The following is a 17,044-nucleotide window of genomic DNA, read 5'->3' on the forward strand; positions in this document are numbered from 1 at the left end:
GAAACTTGCAGGCCAAGGGGATAGAGTGGGGGGAATGGGATTGATTGGATTGCTCTTCAAAGAACTGGCATGGACTTGATGGGCTGAATAGCCTCTTTGTGCCATAATGACTCTGACACTAGACTGAGAATGACTACAATGAGGTTCAACAGTCCCAGTACTGTTCCAATAATGGACTAACCCACTTACTTCAAATGGTCCTCCAAGTGTGGCCAATTCACTGTCTTGTGCACATTTTTGTGCTCTTTTATTTTTCTTGTGTTCTTTTTTCCTCTAAGGAAGACTTGGCCTTTTTTTAATGTTCGTTTTGTTATGGAATTCAGTTCTGCCAGCCATAACACAGTTCATCTAATACTGTCTACTGTACAGTTTCATCATCAAAAATAAAATGCAAAAAACATGAAGACTGTATTGATAACATTAAAAAAATGAATTATGTTTCTATGTGCATTTATGGTTTGAGTCTACCCTGCGTATATCCAAAACTGCTATGGTTGCACAAAAATTTTACAAACATCCTGTGTAGATGGGTATATATTAGGTGCCCTTAACAGCATGGCTTGCTAGACCATTTGAGAGGGCAGTCAAGAGTTAACTGCATTGTTTGTGTACATGTATTTCTACATCTATAATATAGATAGATGATTTAGACGGTAATGGGAAGTACAATTCCAAAATTTGCAAATGGCATGGAAGTATGTATTTTGACAAACAACAGTGAAGACTGTAGAAGTCTCCCAGACTAATGGATTGGGTAAATCGAAGTAGATCTTATTTAATGTGAAGTAATGCAAGGTTAATACATTTTGGAAGAAAAGCAAAGGAAGTGCTCAGTTGGATGACCTGGGTGCGGTGGGGGAGATAGTTCAGATACATAATTCCTTGAATCCATGAATGTCAGTAGATAAAAAGGCCAGCAACAATTTAGGTTCCATAAATGTGGCATAGAGTAAAGAAGGGAATGAATTTAGACAAAACAGTATTGCTGGAGTGCTGAGTTCAATTCAGGGTGCCCCATTACAGACAGGACATGAAAACCATGGAGAGCTTATAGTGTAGATTCACCAGGATAACGCTAGAGATGGGAAACTGTAGTTAGGAAGAGAGAAATGAGATATAGAGACTGTTACGCTGGAGCAGAGAAAGCAGAGGGAAAATTTCATGGAGGTCTTGAAAATAATGAATGGTGAATATGATGAGGGAAAGACTGTTTTCTGTGGTCATGGAGTGATTGTTAGTTTATGAAACCCAAAGTTACCTTAATGTTGAGCACGGAATTTGGGAACTCCAAGTCCCAACAGTCTTCAGAGTTTCCATGTATGCACAGACTAGGATCAGGTCGCACATGTGCAAAGCTGCTTCTTTAAGTTCTTTGGGCAGAAGACCAGCCCAGCACGCCTGTGTATAAAGGAAAAACGGCACGAAAACCTGAGTCAGGTGACCAGAAGCGGAGTGCCATGAAAGACTAGTATCCCAGGCAGGGAACAGAGAGAGGTTCCAGAAAGGGGAGAGGGGACAGGGAGAGGTCCGAAAGAAGAGCTCCCAGGTAGGGGACAGAGAGGGGGCAGAAACAGGTCCCAGTTAAGTTAAGGAAAAAGAGAGGAGCAGGTAAGCAGGCTCCAAACAGGAAAAGGGTGGCAGGGTGCAGGCTTTAAGTGAAGAAAGCAGCCAAAGGTTGGTGACTCCATGCTGTGGCCTTTGGGGCAAAGGTACTACTTTGGAGCAGTAGCGTTTTGCTTGGTGTGGCCGAAGATCTGAAATTGTGCCTGTAATTTGGTGTTTGACGGCATACTCGGGAATTTGGCGGAATGGAATCTCGGAAGGCGAAATTGAAGTCCTGCGAGATGGGCCACTATTGAGGGTGTCCAAGTTGGAGCGACTTTTGGAGAGAATTCCAAGGTGAGATCTTCGAAGGTGAAGATTGGAATCCCCTGATAGACAGAGTTTCAGTGAAATTGGTTGACTCAATGTTACTGACGACTGAGTGGGTTTTGAGAAATCCGTGGAATCTGTTTTGGTTGCATTTGGCATTTATTGTGCAGTGTGGTGTGTTCAACCACAGTTGACTTGTTAATTCACATGTACCTCATATTAACCCTCAATGTTAGCATATAAGATAGATATTGTAAGTTGTCTTATCTTTCTGACCTTGTATGGTAAAGTTTATTTTTGTTCAAAACCGTTGGAATCTTGTGGCTTTATTCTATTAGCATGTGTCTTGAATCTCAAACTTTGTCTACTTTAAAGAAAACGTTATTAGTCCCTAAATGGATCTTACCAAAAACCTAGGAGTCTGGTCAAAGATCATACCAAGTTGTATCATAATTGGATATTCAGTTGTATTCAGGTAGTGGGCATTAACTGGGACTCGTGCTCTTGTAAATAGGGGACACTGTGGTGTTGGATTTGGAGTTGTATGTTTATAATGTGTCTGTAAATGGAGGCTCAAAGGATGTAAAGATTAGGCTCCTGTTCTATCCTCCACTGCCTAGCTATCTGAAATAGAAGAGTCATGGCTTGGAAGTTATCACAGAGGAGAAGGGATAGTAGAGATTTATTTACACACAGGATTGTTGGAGCTTGGAATGCTTTTGCCATAGGGACCATTTCATCTGTTAAGGGAAAATTGGATAAATATTTGATTCATCGCATAATCAAGAACTATGGAAAGAATGTGGGCCACTGTGATTGCTCGAACTGAGAACTGGCATAGACACAATTGACCGAATGGCCTGCCTATGCTGTAAACTCTCGACACTCCTGTGGGCTTACTGCAGTGGGAGCTGACATTCCAGGCAAGCCTGGAAGCTGATCAAGATTCAGAACCTGCCAATGATGCAGTAAGTGTTTTTTTCAGGTTGAGCAATTAACGTTTGAGCATTATGAAGGATATAACATGCTTTCACCCTGCCATTTCCTTGTGAATCCTCATTTGCCCCTCCTTCTAAAGACGTTCACACCATTGTGTTTGCACTGTTTCAGAGTCGGAAATGTGTGGGTACCTTCGAGGGTCACACTACTAAGGTGAACTGTTTACTGGTCATACACCTTCAAGGGAAGACAGCGTGTTTGTATACAGGATCCAGTGACCACACTGTGCGCTGCTACGATGTGAAGGTGGGCCATATTAGCACATTATGGATACATTAACCCTGTATCATTAACATCAAAAGATGACATAGGAATAGGAGGAAGGCTGTGCATTTCCTCGAGCCTATTATAATCCAACATGAAGAGGCTGCCATTTGGGCCTTTATGTGTTCACCTATTCAATTAGCTCATGTTTAATCTGTGCCTGAACTCCCATTTACCCGCTGTATCTCCATATCCCTTCATGTTGAACAAAAATGCCAATATCCAAATATCAGCTCTGAAATTTTCAGGTGACCCCCAACTTCTTTTGGTGGGGGGAGGGGAGCGGTGGTTGTGGGGGCAAGGAGATCCAGATTTCGCTACTCTTTGTCTGAAGAAGTACTTCTTGACATCATCTCTGAATGGCCTAATCCTAATTTTAAGGTTATGCCCTGTTCTGGACTCTCCCACCAGAATGGTTTCTATTCTTAATCATCTTTAATACCCGAATTAGATCACCTCTTAATCTTTTACACTCATGGGAATGCATTCATAGTATATGCAAACAGAGGGTTGAATTGGATATGTAATGTATACATATTGATTTATTGAAACTCTTGTGCACCCAGAGTGAGGCAGGGCCTGCAGCCTCCTCCTGCGCCATGTTGGCAGAAGTAGTACAAGTCTCTAGCCTGGTGAACTGCACTGCCTGAGGCTGAAAAGAGATTAGCTGCATAGACCAGGAGGATGAGACAACTCCACAGTCTACCAGGCAGTGGTTTCAGTGCCCTGCACTGAGCAAGGGTAACCAGCCACCTTCCTGCTACTGAGAGTAGTTACGTGAGGATGTCAGGATCAGGGTGCCCCACACTGTGATTAAAGATCACTGAGTGCTGAGTCTGAGTGGAGGGAGCCATGATGAAATTCATGGACTCTGGGCATGGTGGCTTGGCCGCACTTCTTACATGGCTTTCAGACATATTGGGGTGCAGGCTATATCAGATTGATCTGTTGGGGAATGGGGAAGTCCCTTCTTTGCGTACTGTTGCTTAGTCTTTAAAGAGCAGCTTGTGTGGAGCTTGCCTGTACTGTAATTGCATGACCTGTAGTCAGATCCTTGTGTGAACGCTTTGCTTTCATTTTGAACAGAGCAAGACGCACTTGGACAAGTTCACTTTGTCAGACCGGGTGCTGAGTTTGCACAGTCGATGGCGTATCCTATACATTGGGCTGGCTAATGGCACTGTGTTTACCTTCAGCATTAAGGTAAGTACTATTGGTACACTCCCCGCTATATCATCTTCTAGGGTGAGCTCTCCAGTGTATCCTCCTCTCGGGTGCGCTCCCCAGTATATTCTCCCCTGGGTTATTGCCCCCACCCATCCAATGGCATATCCTCCTCTAGGGAGCCCACCTCCCACAATCCACCTTCTTTTGGGAGCGATGGCTTCCTCCATCCCCAATCCCCAGGTATATCTTCCACTTGGGAGCTGTCCCTCCCGTTTTACCTCCCCCCGCTCCCCATAGTTCCTCCTCTTGTGAGTGCTGCGCCTCCTCCCCCCAAACCACCACCCAATCTTCAGGCATATCCGCCTCTCGGGGGCCCGCCCTCCCACCGCACCACCACTCCCCCCTCCCCCCCAGTAGATCCTCCTTTTGGGAGTACTGCCCTCCCCCCCCACCCCACCCCCAGGTATATCCCCCTCCCTGGAGCCCGCCTGCCCACCCTGGTATGTCCTCCTCTCGGGTATGCTCCCTGATATATCTCCCTCTAGGGTCCACTGTGTATCCTCCTCAGAATGATTATTAATGTTCCCTGAGCCTATTCCTGCTTACTCCCACCCTCTAAACTTGAATTCATCCAAAACTCTGCTGCCATGTCAAAACATGCACCAAGTCCTGTTTACTCAACACCCCTGTACTCACTAATCTGCATTTACTCTCATTCTGGTAATGACTGCTTTATGATTATTGCCTTTGATTTCAAATCCCTCCGTAGCCTCAACCTTTCCTATCTCTAATTCCAGATCCACAAGTCTCATCTGTGCTCCTGGTCTCTTGTGCATCCCCAATTCTAATCACTCCACCATTGGCTGCCATGCCTTCAACTGCCTAAGTCCAAAGCTCTTAAATTCCCTCCATAAACCTCTCTGACTGTCTACCTTATTTTCCTCCTCTAAGATGCCCCTTTAAAACTATCTCTTGATCAGGCTTTTGGTCACCTCTCCTAGTATTTCCTTTTTGGCTGGTGTCAGCATTTGCTTGATTATGCCAGTGTACTGTGAAGTGCTTGCAATGCTTTACTATGTTAAAGACCCAAAATGAATATAAGGTTTTGTTGAAGCAGAGTGGAAGAGTAAAAGTGGGTTGGGCTTTGTGGAAGCAAAGAGAAAAAGAGAAGTGCACAAGGCTTTAAACATGCAATCCAGCTCAGATAAAAGCAAAATACCGTGGATGCTGGAAATCTGAAACAAAAACAGAAAATGCTAGAAAAACTCAGCAGGTCTAACAGCACTTGTGGAGAGGAAATAAAACAGAGTTAACATTTCGAGTCCTTATGACTCTCAGAGCTAAAGAGAAGTAAAAATGTAATGAAATTTATACTGTTTGTGAGTGGAGCAGGTGAAGCGGGATAGAAGGCCAGGGGTAGGTGGAGGCAAAGGAGAGATTGCCAGAGATGTCATGGACCATAGGACAAAGGGGTGTTAATGGTAGTGGTACTGGCTAAGGGAGGTGCTGATGATGACATTAAGGTCATAGCAGAAATGTGATAATAGCAGAACAAGGGTAAGCACTCTGGAAAGAACAACATGAACTTTGAGTGTCCTGCCATCCATTCTTAATTAGCACGTTTCTTAGACAAATATCACCACCTTCAACACCTCTTTGATCCTTTTGTCTGTGACATCTTTTGATTATCTGCTCCTATCACTGCTTGCTTATCTCCACAATCACCACACCCTCAACTTCTCTCCCCCCCCCGCCCCCCCCACCTTAAACCAGCTTATATTTCTCCTTTCTCCTAACTATGCTTCAGTTCTGCTGAAGGGTCGTGAAGGCTCGAAACGTTAACTGATTTCTTCTCCACCGATGCTGCCAGACCTGCTGAGTTTTTCCAGGTAATTCTGTTTTTGTTTTGGATTTCCAGCATCCGCAGTAGCTTTTAGCTTTTTGTTTTTATGAACAAGTGACAGATGGCTCTAGTGGGGGTGGGGGGAGGGGAAGGGATGGTGGTGGGAAAAAAGATTGTAAATAGGATACAAGGTGGGGATAAAACAATGAATAAAAATGCAAATAAATAAAAATGTGGATAAAAAATAATTTAAAAATGATAAAATTAAAATTAAAAAATGAAAATGAATATTGTAAAAAGTGGGTGAGGATGGAGGAGAGAGTTCATGATCTGAAGTTGTTGAACTCAATGTTAAGTCTGAAAGGCTGCAAAGTGCCTAATTGGAAGATGAGGTGCTGTTCCTCCAGTTTGTGTTGAGCTTCACTGGAACATTGCAGCAGGCCAAGGATGGACATGTGGGCATGAGAGCAAGATGGGGTGTTGAAATGGCAAGCGACAGGGAGGTCTGGGTCATGCTTGCAGACAGACTGAAGGTGTTCCGCAAAGCGGTCATCCAGTCTGTGTTTGGTGTCTCCAATGTAGAGGAGACTGCATTGGGAGCAGCGAATGCAGTAGACCAAATTGAAGGAGGTGCAAGTGAAGCGCTGTTTCACCTGAAAGGAATGTTTGGGCCCTTGGATGGTGAGGAGGGTGGAGGTAAATGGACAGGTGTTGCACCTTCTGTGATTGCATGGGAACGTGCCGTGGGAGGGAGATGAGGTGTTGGGGGTGATGGAGGAGTGGACCAGGGTGTCCTGGAGGGAACGTTCCTACAGAATGCCGACCGGGGCGAGAAGGGAAGATGTGTTTGATGGTGGCATCATGCCTGAGTTAGCGGAAATGGCAGAGGATGATCCTTTGAATGCGGAGGCTGGTGGGGTGAAAAGTGAGGACAAGGGGTACTCTATCATGGTTCTGGGAGGGAGAGGAAGATGTGAGGGCAGAGGTGCGGGCGATGGGTTGGACACAATTGGGGGCCCTGTCAGCCACAGTGAGTGGCAAACCTCGGTTGAGGAAGAAGGAAGACATGTCAGAAGCGCCATTTTTGAAAGTGGCATCATCGGAACAGATGCGATGGAGGCGAAGGAACTGAGAGAATGGGTGGAGTATACAGTTCGCCTTTCTGTAATGCCTGAAGTGTTGGTAAACCTTTATGAAATGCTAGTTCAGCCTCAACTGGAGTATCGTGTCCAATTCTGGGCACCAGGGATTGTGAAGGCATTAGAGACCGTGCAGAAAAGACTTACAAGAATGGTCCAAGGATGAGGAACTTCAGTTACATGGATAGATTGGAGAAACGGATTGAAACGGAAAAATGTTTTTATGCAGTGAGTGGTTAGGATCTGGAATGCACTGCCTGAGAGGGTTTTAAAAGCAGATTTAATTATGGCTTTCAAAAGGGAATTAGATATACACCTGAGAATTTTTCAGGACTACAGGAAAAAGGCAGGGGAATGAAACTAACAGTTCCTCTTGCAGGGAGCTGGCATGGACATGAAGGACTGAATGGCCTCCTTTTGTGCTGTAACCATTTTATGATGAGGCACAGGCCAGGAACAGAGATTTCACAGGGTGACCAAAGGATTCCTTGCAGACATCGGTATTACAAAGAACAACAGTCAGGAACAGATCCTCTGGTTCATTCTGCCTGTTCCAAAAAATTGTGATGCCTTGTGTATTAAAATATATGCACTCCTCACCTCATCTGAAACTCTGATTTCAACAACATATTGTATTTATTTAGTAGCTTTGCTGTAGCAAAGTCACCCACCTCGCACCCACCAGAATACCTCAATGGAGAAAGGAGAGCCGGTACTGAGGGAGAGGGGCAGGTAAATACAATTATTGGATTAAAAAGGGTCTTAGAGGAGAGGGAGGTGAGAAGCGGATGAGGTTTAGGGGGCATTCAAGAATGAGAGATTGAGATGGTTGAAGCATGGCCCTCAGTGATGGGGCAAAGGAGGAGGGGGTTGTACAAGAGGCAAGAATCAGGGAAATGGTAATTTCCAGGAGTTACAGGGCTGGAGGAGGTCACAGAGAAGAGCAAAGGCATGACCATAAAGGGATTGGAACATAAAAATAATAACCTTAAAATCTGAGTTTCAGGGGAGTAAGAACCAATTAGGTCAGGGGTAATATGGTATAGGATATGGACATCAGTTATTTTTAATAAGCAAAAATTTATGGATTGTGGGAAGCCAGCCACAAGAACATTCGAGTAATCAAATTTAGAACTAACAATGGCATGGATAAGGGTTTCAGCAGCAGATAAACTGAGGCAGGATGGAGAGGAGATCGAAGCAAACAAACTTGGTGATGGAGATGATATGGGATCACAAGCTCAGCTTATGGTGAAACATGACACAGGTCACAAGCAGCCTAACTCAGTCTGGAGACAATGGCTGAGTAGGGAGATTGAGCTAAAAACAAAAAACTGCAGATGCTGGAAATCCAAAACAAAAACAGAAATACCTGGAAAAACTCAGCAGGTCTGGCAGCATTGGCGGAGAAGAGCAAAGTTGAGCTGTTGGCCACAGTATGGAGTTTATGGATGTGGTCATAGTTGATAGCTTCATTCTTCCTACTGGTTGAGTTCATAAGTAGTAGACCATACAGCCCCTTGAGCCTGCTCCACCATTCAATGCGATCATGGCTGATCTTGTGCCTTAACCAAGGTTTCCTATATCCCTTGATTCCCTGAGACACCCAAATCTGCCCCCCTCAGCCTTAAATGTACTCAATCATGGAGTATCTGCAATCCTGTGGGCAGACAATTCCAAAGATTCACAACCTTTTGAGTCCTAAATGATTGGCTCTGTATCTAGAGGCTTTTTCCCTTCAGAATCTTGTATGTTTCAATAAGATTGCCTCTCATTCTTCTAAACTCCAGAGAATATAGACCCAATTGACTCAGCTGACAGCCCCCCTCGCACCAGGAACCAATCTAGTGAACTTTGGCTGTACTGCCTCCTGTACAGGTATATCCTTCCTTAGATATGGAGACCAAAATTGTACACAGTACTCCAAATGTGGTCTCACCAAACCCCTATACAATTGTAGCAAGACTTCCTTACACATGTAGTTCAATCCTCTTGTAATAAAGGCCAACATGCCACTTGCCTTCCTAATTGCTTGCTGTACCTGCATGTTAACTTGGTGTTCCTTGTAACAATACACCCAAGTCACTCTGAACATCAACGTTTATAAGTTTGACTCCTTTAAAAAAAATTCTACTTTTCTATTCTTATGACCAAATTGAATAACCTCGCATGTCCCCACATCATATTCCATATGCCACTTTATTGCCTGCTTACTTAACTGGTCTATATCTCTTTTACCTCTTCATGTCCTCCTCACAGCTTACATTCTTACCTAGATTTGTATCAGTAGCAAACTTAGATACAATACTCTCGGTCTCTTCGTCTAAGTCATTTAGATTGTAAATAGTTGAGGCCCCAGCACTGATCCTTGCAGCACTCCACTAATCACAGCCTGCCAACTTGAAAATTCCCTGTTTATTCCTATTCTCAGCTGCCCGTCTGTTAACCAATCCTCAATCAATGCTAATATATTACTCTCCAACTCCATGAGCCCTTATCTTGGGCATTAACCTTTTGTGTGGCAGCTTATTGAATGCCTTTTGGAAATCAAAGTATACTACATCTTCTGGGCCCCTCTATCTACCCTACTAGTTGCATCCTCAAATCAATAATGAATTTGCCAAACATGATATCCCTTCTGTAAAATCATGTTGACTTTGATCATACTATGATTTTTCTACATGCATTGTTAAGACTTTCTTAACAGATTCCAGCACTTTCCTGATGACTGATGTCAGGTTAACTGGCATTCCGTTTTCTCTCTCTCTCTCTCTTTTGAATAGAGGTGTTACATTTGCTATTTGCTGGGACGATTCTATAATCTAGGGTTTTTTGGAAAATCATAACCAGTACATCCACCACCTCTGCAGCTACTTCTTTTAGAGCCCTAGAATGAGAGTCCTGGGGATTAGTTGGATTTTAATCCCTTAAATTTCTCCAATACTACTTTCTTTCTATTAATTACCTTCAGTTCCTCATTCTTATTTAACCCCTTGGTTACCCTGTGTTTTGTATTTAACTTGTGTCATCTACTGTGAAAAGACATAAAATATTTGTTAATTGTCTCTGCCATTTCCTCATTCCCCATGATAATTTCTCCTGTCTCTGCCTCCAAGGGACCTATATTTAATTTAGCTATTCCCTCCTTTTTACATACTTGTAAAAGCTCTTACAATCTGTTTTTATGTTCCTGACTAGTTTGTTCTCATTCTAATTTCTCCCTTTTAATAAAATTTTTGGTGATCCGTTGCTGGTTTCTAATACACTCCCATACTCAGACTTACTTTTGTCCTCTGCAACATTATAGGCTTATTTTAATCTAATACTATCCTTAACCTTTTGAGTAAAGCACGGATGAATCTTTTTGGCTGAGTTTTTATTTTTTAATGGAATTTGTTACTGTTGGACATTGAGTTCCTTTGAGTTTCCCACTGTTTATTTACCACCATACCTTTGAGTCTGTTTATCCAATCAGCTTTAGCCAGCTTGAACAATTCATAGCTCATTCAGCATTGGATGACAAATGAACAATGTGACAACGTAAAAGCCGCGATGGGGTCAAGACAGTTGGTGGAGAGGCACAGTTGAGTATTGCCAGCATATCTTTGGAAGCTGACCCTTTATTTGTGGACAATATTACCCATGTAGGCAGAGGAATTGAAAGGGTCCAAGCATAGATCTTGGAAGGACTCCAGAGATAACCTTGTAGGACAAGAGTCATACAGACTCAAAACGTTAACTCTGTTTCTCTCTCGGCAGATGCTGCCAGACCTGCTGCGTTTTTCCAGCATTTTCTGTTTTTATTTCAGATTTCCAGCATCTGCTGTATTTTGCTTTTATCTATCGTTACCTTGTTTTTTTCACTCATAAATTATAAGTGTCACTCCATTATTTTCCAATCCAAAGGCACAAGTCCAGTCTCGAACTTTGGAAAATTATGACCAATACATTTGCAATTTCCTCACTTATTTCTTAATACCCTGGGTCGAAACCATCAGATTTTGGCGATTTGTCCATCTTAAGTCCCGTTATTTTCTTTGTTCCCTTTTTTTAAGCTTGTAGTAAATTCACTAAGTTCCTCCCCTGAGTTTTAGGCCCTCTTGTAGCGCTGGCATTTTGTTTTTTCCCTTTGCTGTGATTAATTTAATAAATATGCCACGTCTTTATTATCTATGATCTCACAGTGACAAAGCATCCAGTGATAAGGAAAAAGGTAGGCTGAGATATACGAATAAAAAGGAACTGGATCAGGGAGAGAGGAAGAGAGGAGAGGCAAAGGAACATAGATGTGGAGGGAGAAGCATCACATAGTGAAGCCTGAATTAGGTAAACTTTGTGGGGATTTAGGCAAAAGAGTTAGCATTGATAAACAGTGATCCGAGCAGAATTTGATGTATCCTCCAATGGGAGGCCAGAACTGCACATCCTACTCCATCTGTGGCCTGAGTGATCTTGTGCAGGCTTTTATACCTCTGCAAAAACTGAGTTTTAGTTGTACTTTTCATGGCCTTACCCATTTGCACTGCCATCTTTATTGACCTTGCTTAACTTCTGTTTACATTCTCAGCTCCACACACCTGGCTCACTTAACACTTCACATCTTCAAAACTATCTAATTTTAAATCTTGACTTCTCCCCCTCTTCCACCAGTGCATTGACCTACACTTCTGACAGTTCGCAGTAAGTAGGTAGTTGCTTGAGAAAAGGGGAATATTAAGGGATTTGAAAGTAAGCAGGATTAAGTGACCTCTGGAGAGAAACACCAGGGCAGACTTGATGGGCAGAATGGTCTGTTTCAGTGTTTGTATAGTTTGGTAAACATGGGCTGTGATGCTTTCCAATGGGGTGTGTACAGCGCGCCCTGAGTGTTTTGTCCCATTCCTCTTTTCTCAGAGTAACAAACAGTTGGATGTGTTTGATTGTCATGGTCCACGAGCAGTCAGCTGTTTGGCAACAGCGCAGGAGGGAGCACGCAGACTGCTACTAGTCGGATCATACGATTGCACCATCAGTGTTCGCGATGCCAGGAACGGATTATTGCTCAGGACATTGGAAGGTCACACCAAGACTGTCCTGTGCATGAAGGTATGGCTGGCAAAATATTGGAGACCAGGTGTGGTGTGTGTGTCTGGAGTTCTTTGTGTTTTCAGGAAATGGGTGTTGTGTTTGTGTGTGACAGAAGAGGAGAGCGCTATGTATGGGGGCATGGAGTTCAGAGCGTGCTGAGTGTTGCCTTGTGGCTGGGGACGGGAGCTCAGCATGTGCTGCCTGTGTGTGCAGGCGGAAGTGGGGGAAGTGCTGTGTGTGACTGGAGATGAGACCATTTTTTTTTTGTTGTTTTCAGGTGATAAACGACTTGGTTTTCAGTGGTTCCAGTGACCAGTCTGTACATGCTCACAACATCCATGTAAGTGTTGTTTGTAATTCAAATATTCATTCCTTAATGTGTTGTCTTAGTGTTTCAAACTAGCCTTATCCAGGTAGCTTAGAAAACTACTGGTTGCTTTGTGTTTTCGTGTATTTTGTGTTGGAATAAATCCTAATGCGTGAGTTAATGAACTTTGGTTGGAAGTGCTGGTCAGGCTCCATTCTGTGGTAGCAAGCAGTGTAACACTGGATCAATGCAAGGCTAAATCTTGTGTTAAACAGAACAGGAAAGCTTTAGGTTGATTTTCAGTATCTGCTGAGATGGCGGACCTTAACCAGACAACGGTGATGTAAATTAACTCAGAAACCCAGGGCCCAGAAAACATGTGACCACATTTCATGTGAGATTGTACTTGAAATGAGCTATATTTCTGACATTGTACCTAAGGGGTTAAAAACTAATGTCACTCTCAATATATCTGCTTATTTTTGAAATGTTGTCTTTCATCTGAAGACAGGACTTGGAGAGAAGCCAAACCATTCAATCCAAATACAAACATTATCTCAGTTGTTTAAATTTTGCTTGAGCCCAGTCTGAAGTTTTTTCCTTCAAATTTGAAAACTGGAATGCAAACCAAAATATATCTTATAATTGTGTAAAGGAACGCAGAAACGTAGGGGGAAAATCATCCTGGATGCCAGCTTCTTACTGGACTATGAAAGAAAGATGCGTATTTCCATAATACCTGCAACCAGCCCACTGTGATGATGACCAGATAATGTTCTTAGTTATTTTGGTTGAAGGATAAATCTTGGTCCAGAACAGCAGGGAGAATGCTTCTCTTTTTAGAAATACCACCATGGGATCTGTGATAGTGGTAGCTGTGCTCAGTTGGTAGCACACTCCCTCTGAATCAGAAGGTTGTGGGTTCAAGTCTCACTTCAGAACTTGAGCAAAATCATCAAAGTTGACACTTCAGTGCAGTGCTGAGGGAGCACTGTGCTCAGAGTTGACATGTCTCAGTTGAGGCATTAAACTGAGGCCCATCTGCTCACCTCAGGTGAATGTAAAAGATCTCATGGCACTAGTTTGAAGAGTAGGGGAGCTATTCCCAGTGTCCTGGAAAATATTTATCCCTTAATCAACATTACAAAAGCAGATTATCTGGCTGTTACCACATTGCTTGCTATGTAAAAATTGGCTAACATGTTTTCTGCATTATAACAGTGACTGCACTTCAAAAGTACTTAATTGGCTGTAAAGTGTTTCGGGACGTCCTGTGGTCGTGAAAGGCAAATGTCATCACTAGAGAAAAAGTACTGAGCAAACAATTGGGAATAAAGGGTGACAAGTCCCCAGGTCCTGATGACCTACATCCCAGGGTCTTAAAGGAAGTGGCAGCGGAGATGGTGGATGCATTGGCTATAAAATCACTCAACATGGTCCCTGCGCCAGCCTCCTCTGTCACAAGTCACGCAGCCTCCTGTGCTTTAATATTGGAGGGTTAAAATCAAGTGAGGATTAAAATCAACACCAGCCTTACAGATTGAAAATCCAGTCAGACAATTAATGGAGTGGATTCCACGGAGGACAGTGGAAAGAATAATCAAGTGGGGCGTAAAAGATCATAAGAAATAGGAGCAGGAGTAGGCCATTTGGCCCGCCAAAGCTGCTCTGCCATTCAGTAATACCATGGCTGATCTGATTGTGGCCTTAACTCCATTTCATGCCTGCCCCTCCTCCACCTTGCATAAACCTTGACTACCTTGTCAATCAAAAATCTGTCTAACTCAGCTTGAATATACTGAATTACCCAGCCTCTGCTACTCTGTGAAAGAGAATTCCAAATGCTAATGACCCCCAGAAGAAATTCCTCCTCTCGCTGTCTTAAATGGAGAAACACCTGTCTTTAAACTGTGCCCCCTAATTCTACATTGCCCCACGAAAGGAAACATCCTCCCTTGGAAATAGGTAAGCCAGACACTCACCCAAACCCTAACACTCAGATACCAACGGGGCGGCAATTAGAGAAATAAATGCTGGAAGAAAAGGTGTTGGAAAAACTCAGGTGTGGCAGCATCTGTGGAGAGAGAAAAACAGGATTAACATCTCGAATCCAATATGGCTCCTCTTCAGAATAAATGCTGGCCTTGCTAGCGATGCTCACATCCCAGGAAAGAATAAAGAACTCTAACAAAGCACTGTGAGGCCACATTGAGAGTATTGGGTTTTAGTTCCTGCCTTAAAGAAAGGTTATTAAATATATACAATATATATATAAAACTATATAATATATATAAAACTATATAATGGTTATTAAAGTTACTAAACTCTAAAAGCACTGTGGGCTACATTGACAGGATAGGTCACAGCTTTGGCTGCCACACAATATAAAGGTTATTAAATATATAAACTTACATAACCATAATCTCTATCATTATAGAAAGGTGATTAAAGGCTGTGTATATTGAGCTGATACCCATCTCAGGACTGTTAGGTGATTGACTCCAGGTGGTAGCTCCGTGATCAGGTTATTGGAGGCAGTGATGGAGTTCAGAAGGGAGAGGCCAGGCTGGAAAATGTTCCCGGGCAGGGCCTGCAGCTGGTTCCCGGCCACATTGAGGCTGCTGAGGAGGAGGCAGTGGCTGAGGCCGGGGAGGTTGCGGGGGGTAGCTGGCTCAGGTGGTTTGTGCTCATGTTCTGGCTGCTGAGCTGCCCCAGGAGGCCCAGGCTGTCGGACAGGGAGCTGAGCTCATTCCTGGACACATCGAGGATCCACAGAGCCTGCAGGCAGTCCAACTCGGTAGGGAGGCCAGCCAGCCAGGGTCTGGAGCTGGCTCAGGCTGCACAGCTCAGGCGGCAGCTGCTGCAAACCAGCTCCCAGCTCCAGATGATTCGGCAGCGGGAGCCGGTACAGCCCAGGGTTCAGACTGCCCTCCTGGACCCGCGCCCCCACCTCCAAACCCCACAGCACCTGCTCCTGCTGCCACTCGGACAGAACCAGCTGGACCTCGGGCCACCGTCACCATCACAACCAGATACGGAGCAGCAGAATGGATGGCCAATCAGCAAAGGAGAGTTTACCATCCTGTGGCGCTCAGGAGGTGCCAGAACAGTGTCCTAGTGTGCTCCAGCAGCACTACACCCCTGGCTTCCACCACCTTTTGAGGAAGAGAGTTCCAAAGATTCACGACCCTCTGAAAGAAAAAAATTCTCCTCGTCCCTGTCTTAAATGGGCGACTCCTTATTTTTGAACAGCGATCCCATGTTCTAGATTCTCCCAAAAGCGGAAACATCCTTTCCACATCCACCCTGTCAAGACCTCTCAGGATCTTTTATGTTTCTATCAAGTCACCTATTGCTTATCCAAACTCCAGCCTTTCCTCATAAGACAACCCTCCCAGGTATTAGTCTAGTAAATCTTCTCTGTACTGCTTCCAAAGCATATACATCCTTCCTTAAATAAGGAGACCATTACTGTACTCCAGATGTGATCTCACGAATGCCCTGTATAACTGAAGCATAACTTCCCTACCTTAGCAATCAATTCCCCTCACAATAAACGATAACATTCCATTGGCTTTCTTAATTATTTGCTGATGGCCACTTTGATTGTATGCTCCCTTGCTGTTGTATATAATGAATGTTTTATACTTAAGTGTAGAGGGCATGATTAAGAAGTTTGCTAATGGTACGAAAATCAGCCCTGTGTTTGATGGCAAAGAAGAAAGCAAAAAAACTCCAGGAAGATATCAGTGGATTAGTCAGGTGGGCAGAAAAGTGGCGGATGGAACTCAATCCAGGGAAGTGTGAGCTAATGCAGTTGGGAGGACAAACAATGCAAGGGAATATTCAACAAATGGTGGGATATTGAGAATTGTAGATTGAATAGGCTAGGGTTGTTTTCTTTGGAACAGAGGAAGCTGAGGGGAGATCTAATCGTGTATAAAATTGAGGGGCCGAGATAGAGTGAATAGGAAGGACCTACTTCCAGTAAAGAGTTCAATAACTGGGGCGGGGGGCGCATTTTAAAAATTGCTCAAACGATTTTGTAACCAGCAGTTTGGCAGGGGTCTGGATCTCGCTGCCTGAAATAATGGTAGAGGTAGAAACCCTCATTGCATTAAAAAAAATAACTTGGACGTGCACTTGAAAGTGCAGTAACCGAAAGGGATAGAAACCAAAAGTGGCATAAGGCTGGCAAGCCTATTTTTGACTGGCAGACAGGATGAACTGAATTGCTTTTTGTGGGCTAAATTTTCTATGTTTCTAACTAATCCAAGTCTCTGCAGTGGGACTTGAACCCACAACCTCTGACTCGGAAGTAAGTGCACTACCCACTGAGCCACAGCTGACATCTAATGTCCTGCTTATGTGCATATGTTGGTTGAG

At 43.7% G+C, this 17,044-nt stretch overlaps 1 protein-coding gene across 2 annotated transcripts in view; it reads left to right on the forward strand.

Annotated features, from left to right (window-relative positions):
- znf106a (zinc finger protein 106a) overlaps window positions 1–17,044 on the forward strand; it is a 74,794-nt gene that overhangs the window by 49,152 nt on the left and 8,598 nt on the right. For both annotated transcript variants that reach the window (XM_078562922.1, XM_078562921.1), the window contains 4 exons: window positions 2,983–3,117; window positions 4,222–4,338; window positions 12,178–12,369; window positions 12,629–12,691. In XM_078562922.1, the coding sequence (XP_078419048.1) occupies window positions 2,983–3,117; window positions 4,222–4,338; window positions 12,178–12,369; window positions 12,629–12,691 (507 nt within the window). The remainder of the gene's footprint in view (window positions 1–2,982; window positions 3,118–4,221; window positions 4,339–12,177; window positions 12,370–12,628; window positions 12,692–17,044) is intronic.

Source organism: Cetorhinus maximus, chromosome 18, assembly GCF_964194155.1.
Source record: "Cetorhinus maximus chromosome 18, sCetMax3.hap1.1, whole genome shotgun sequence".
NCBI lineage: Eukaryota > Metazoa > Chordata > Chondrichthyes > Lamniformes > Cetorhinidae > Cetorhinus > Cetorhinus maximus.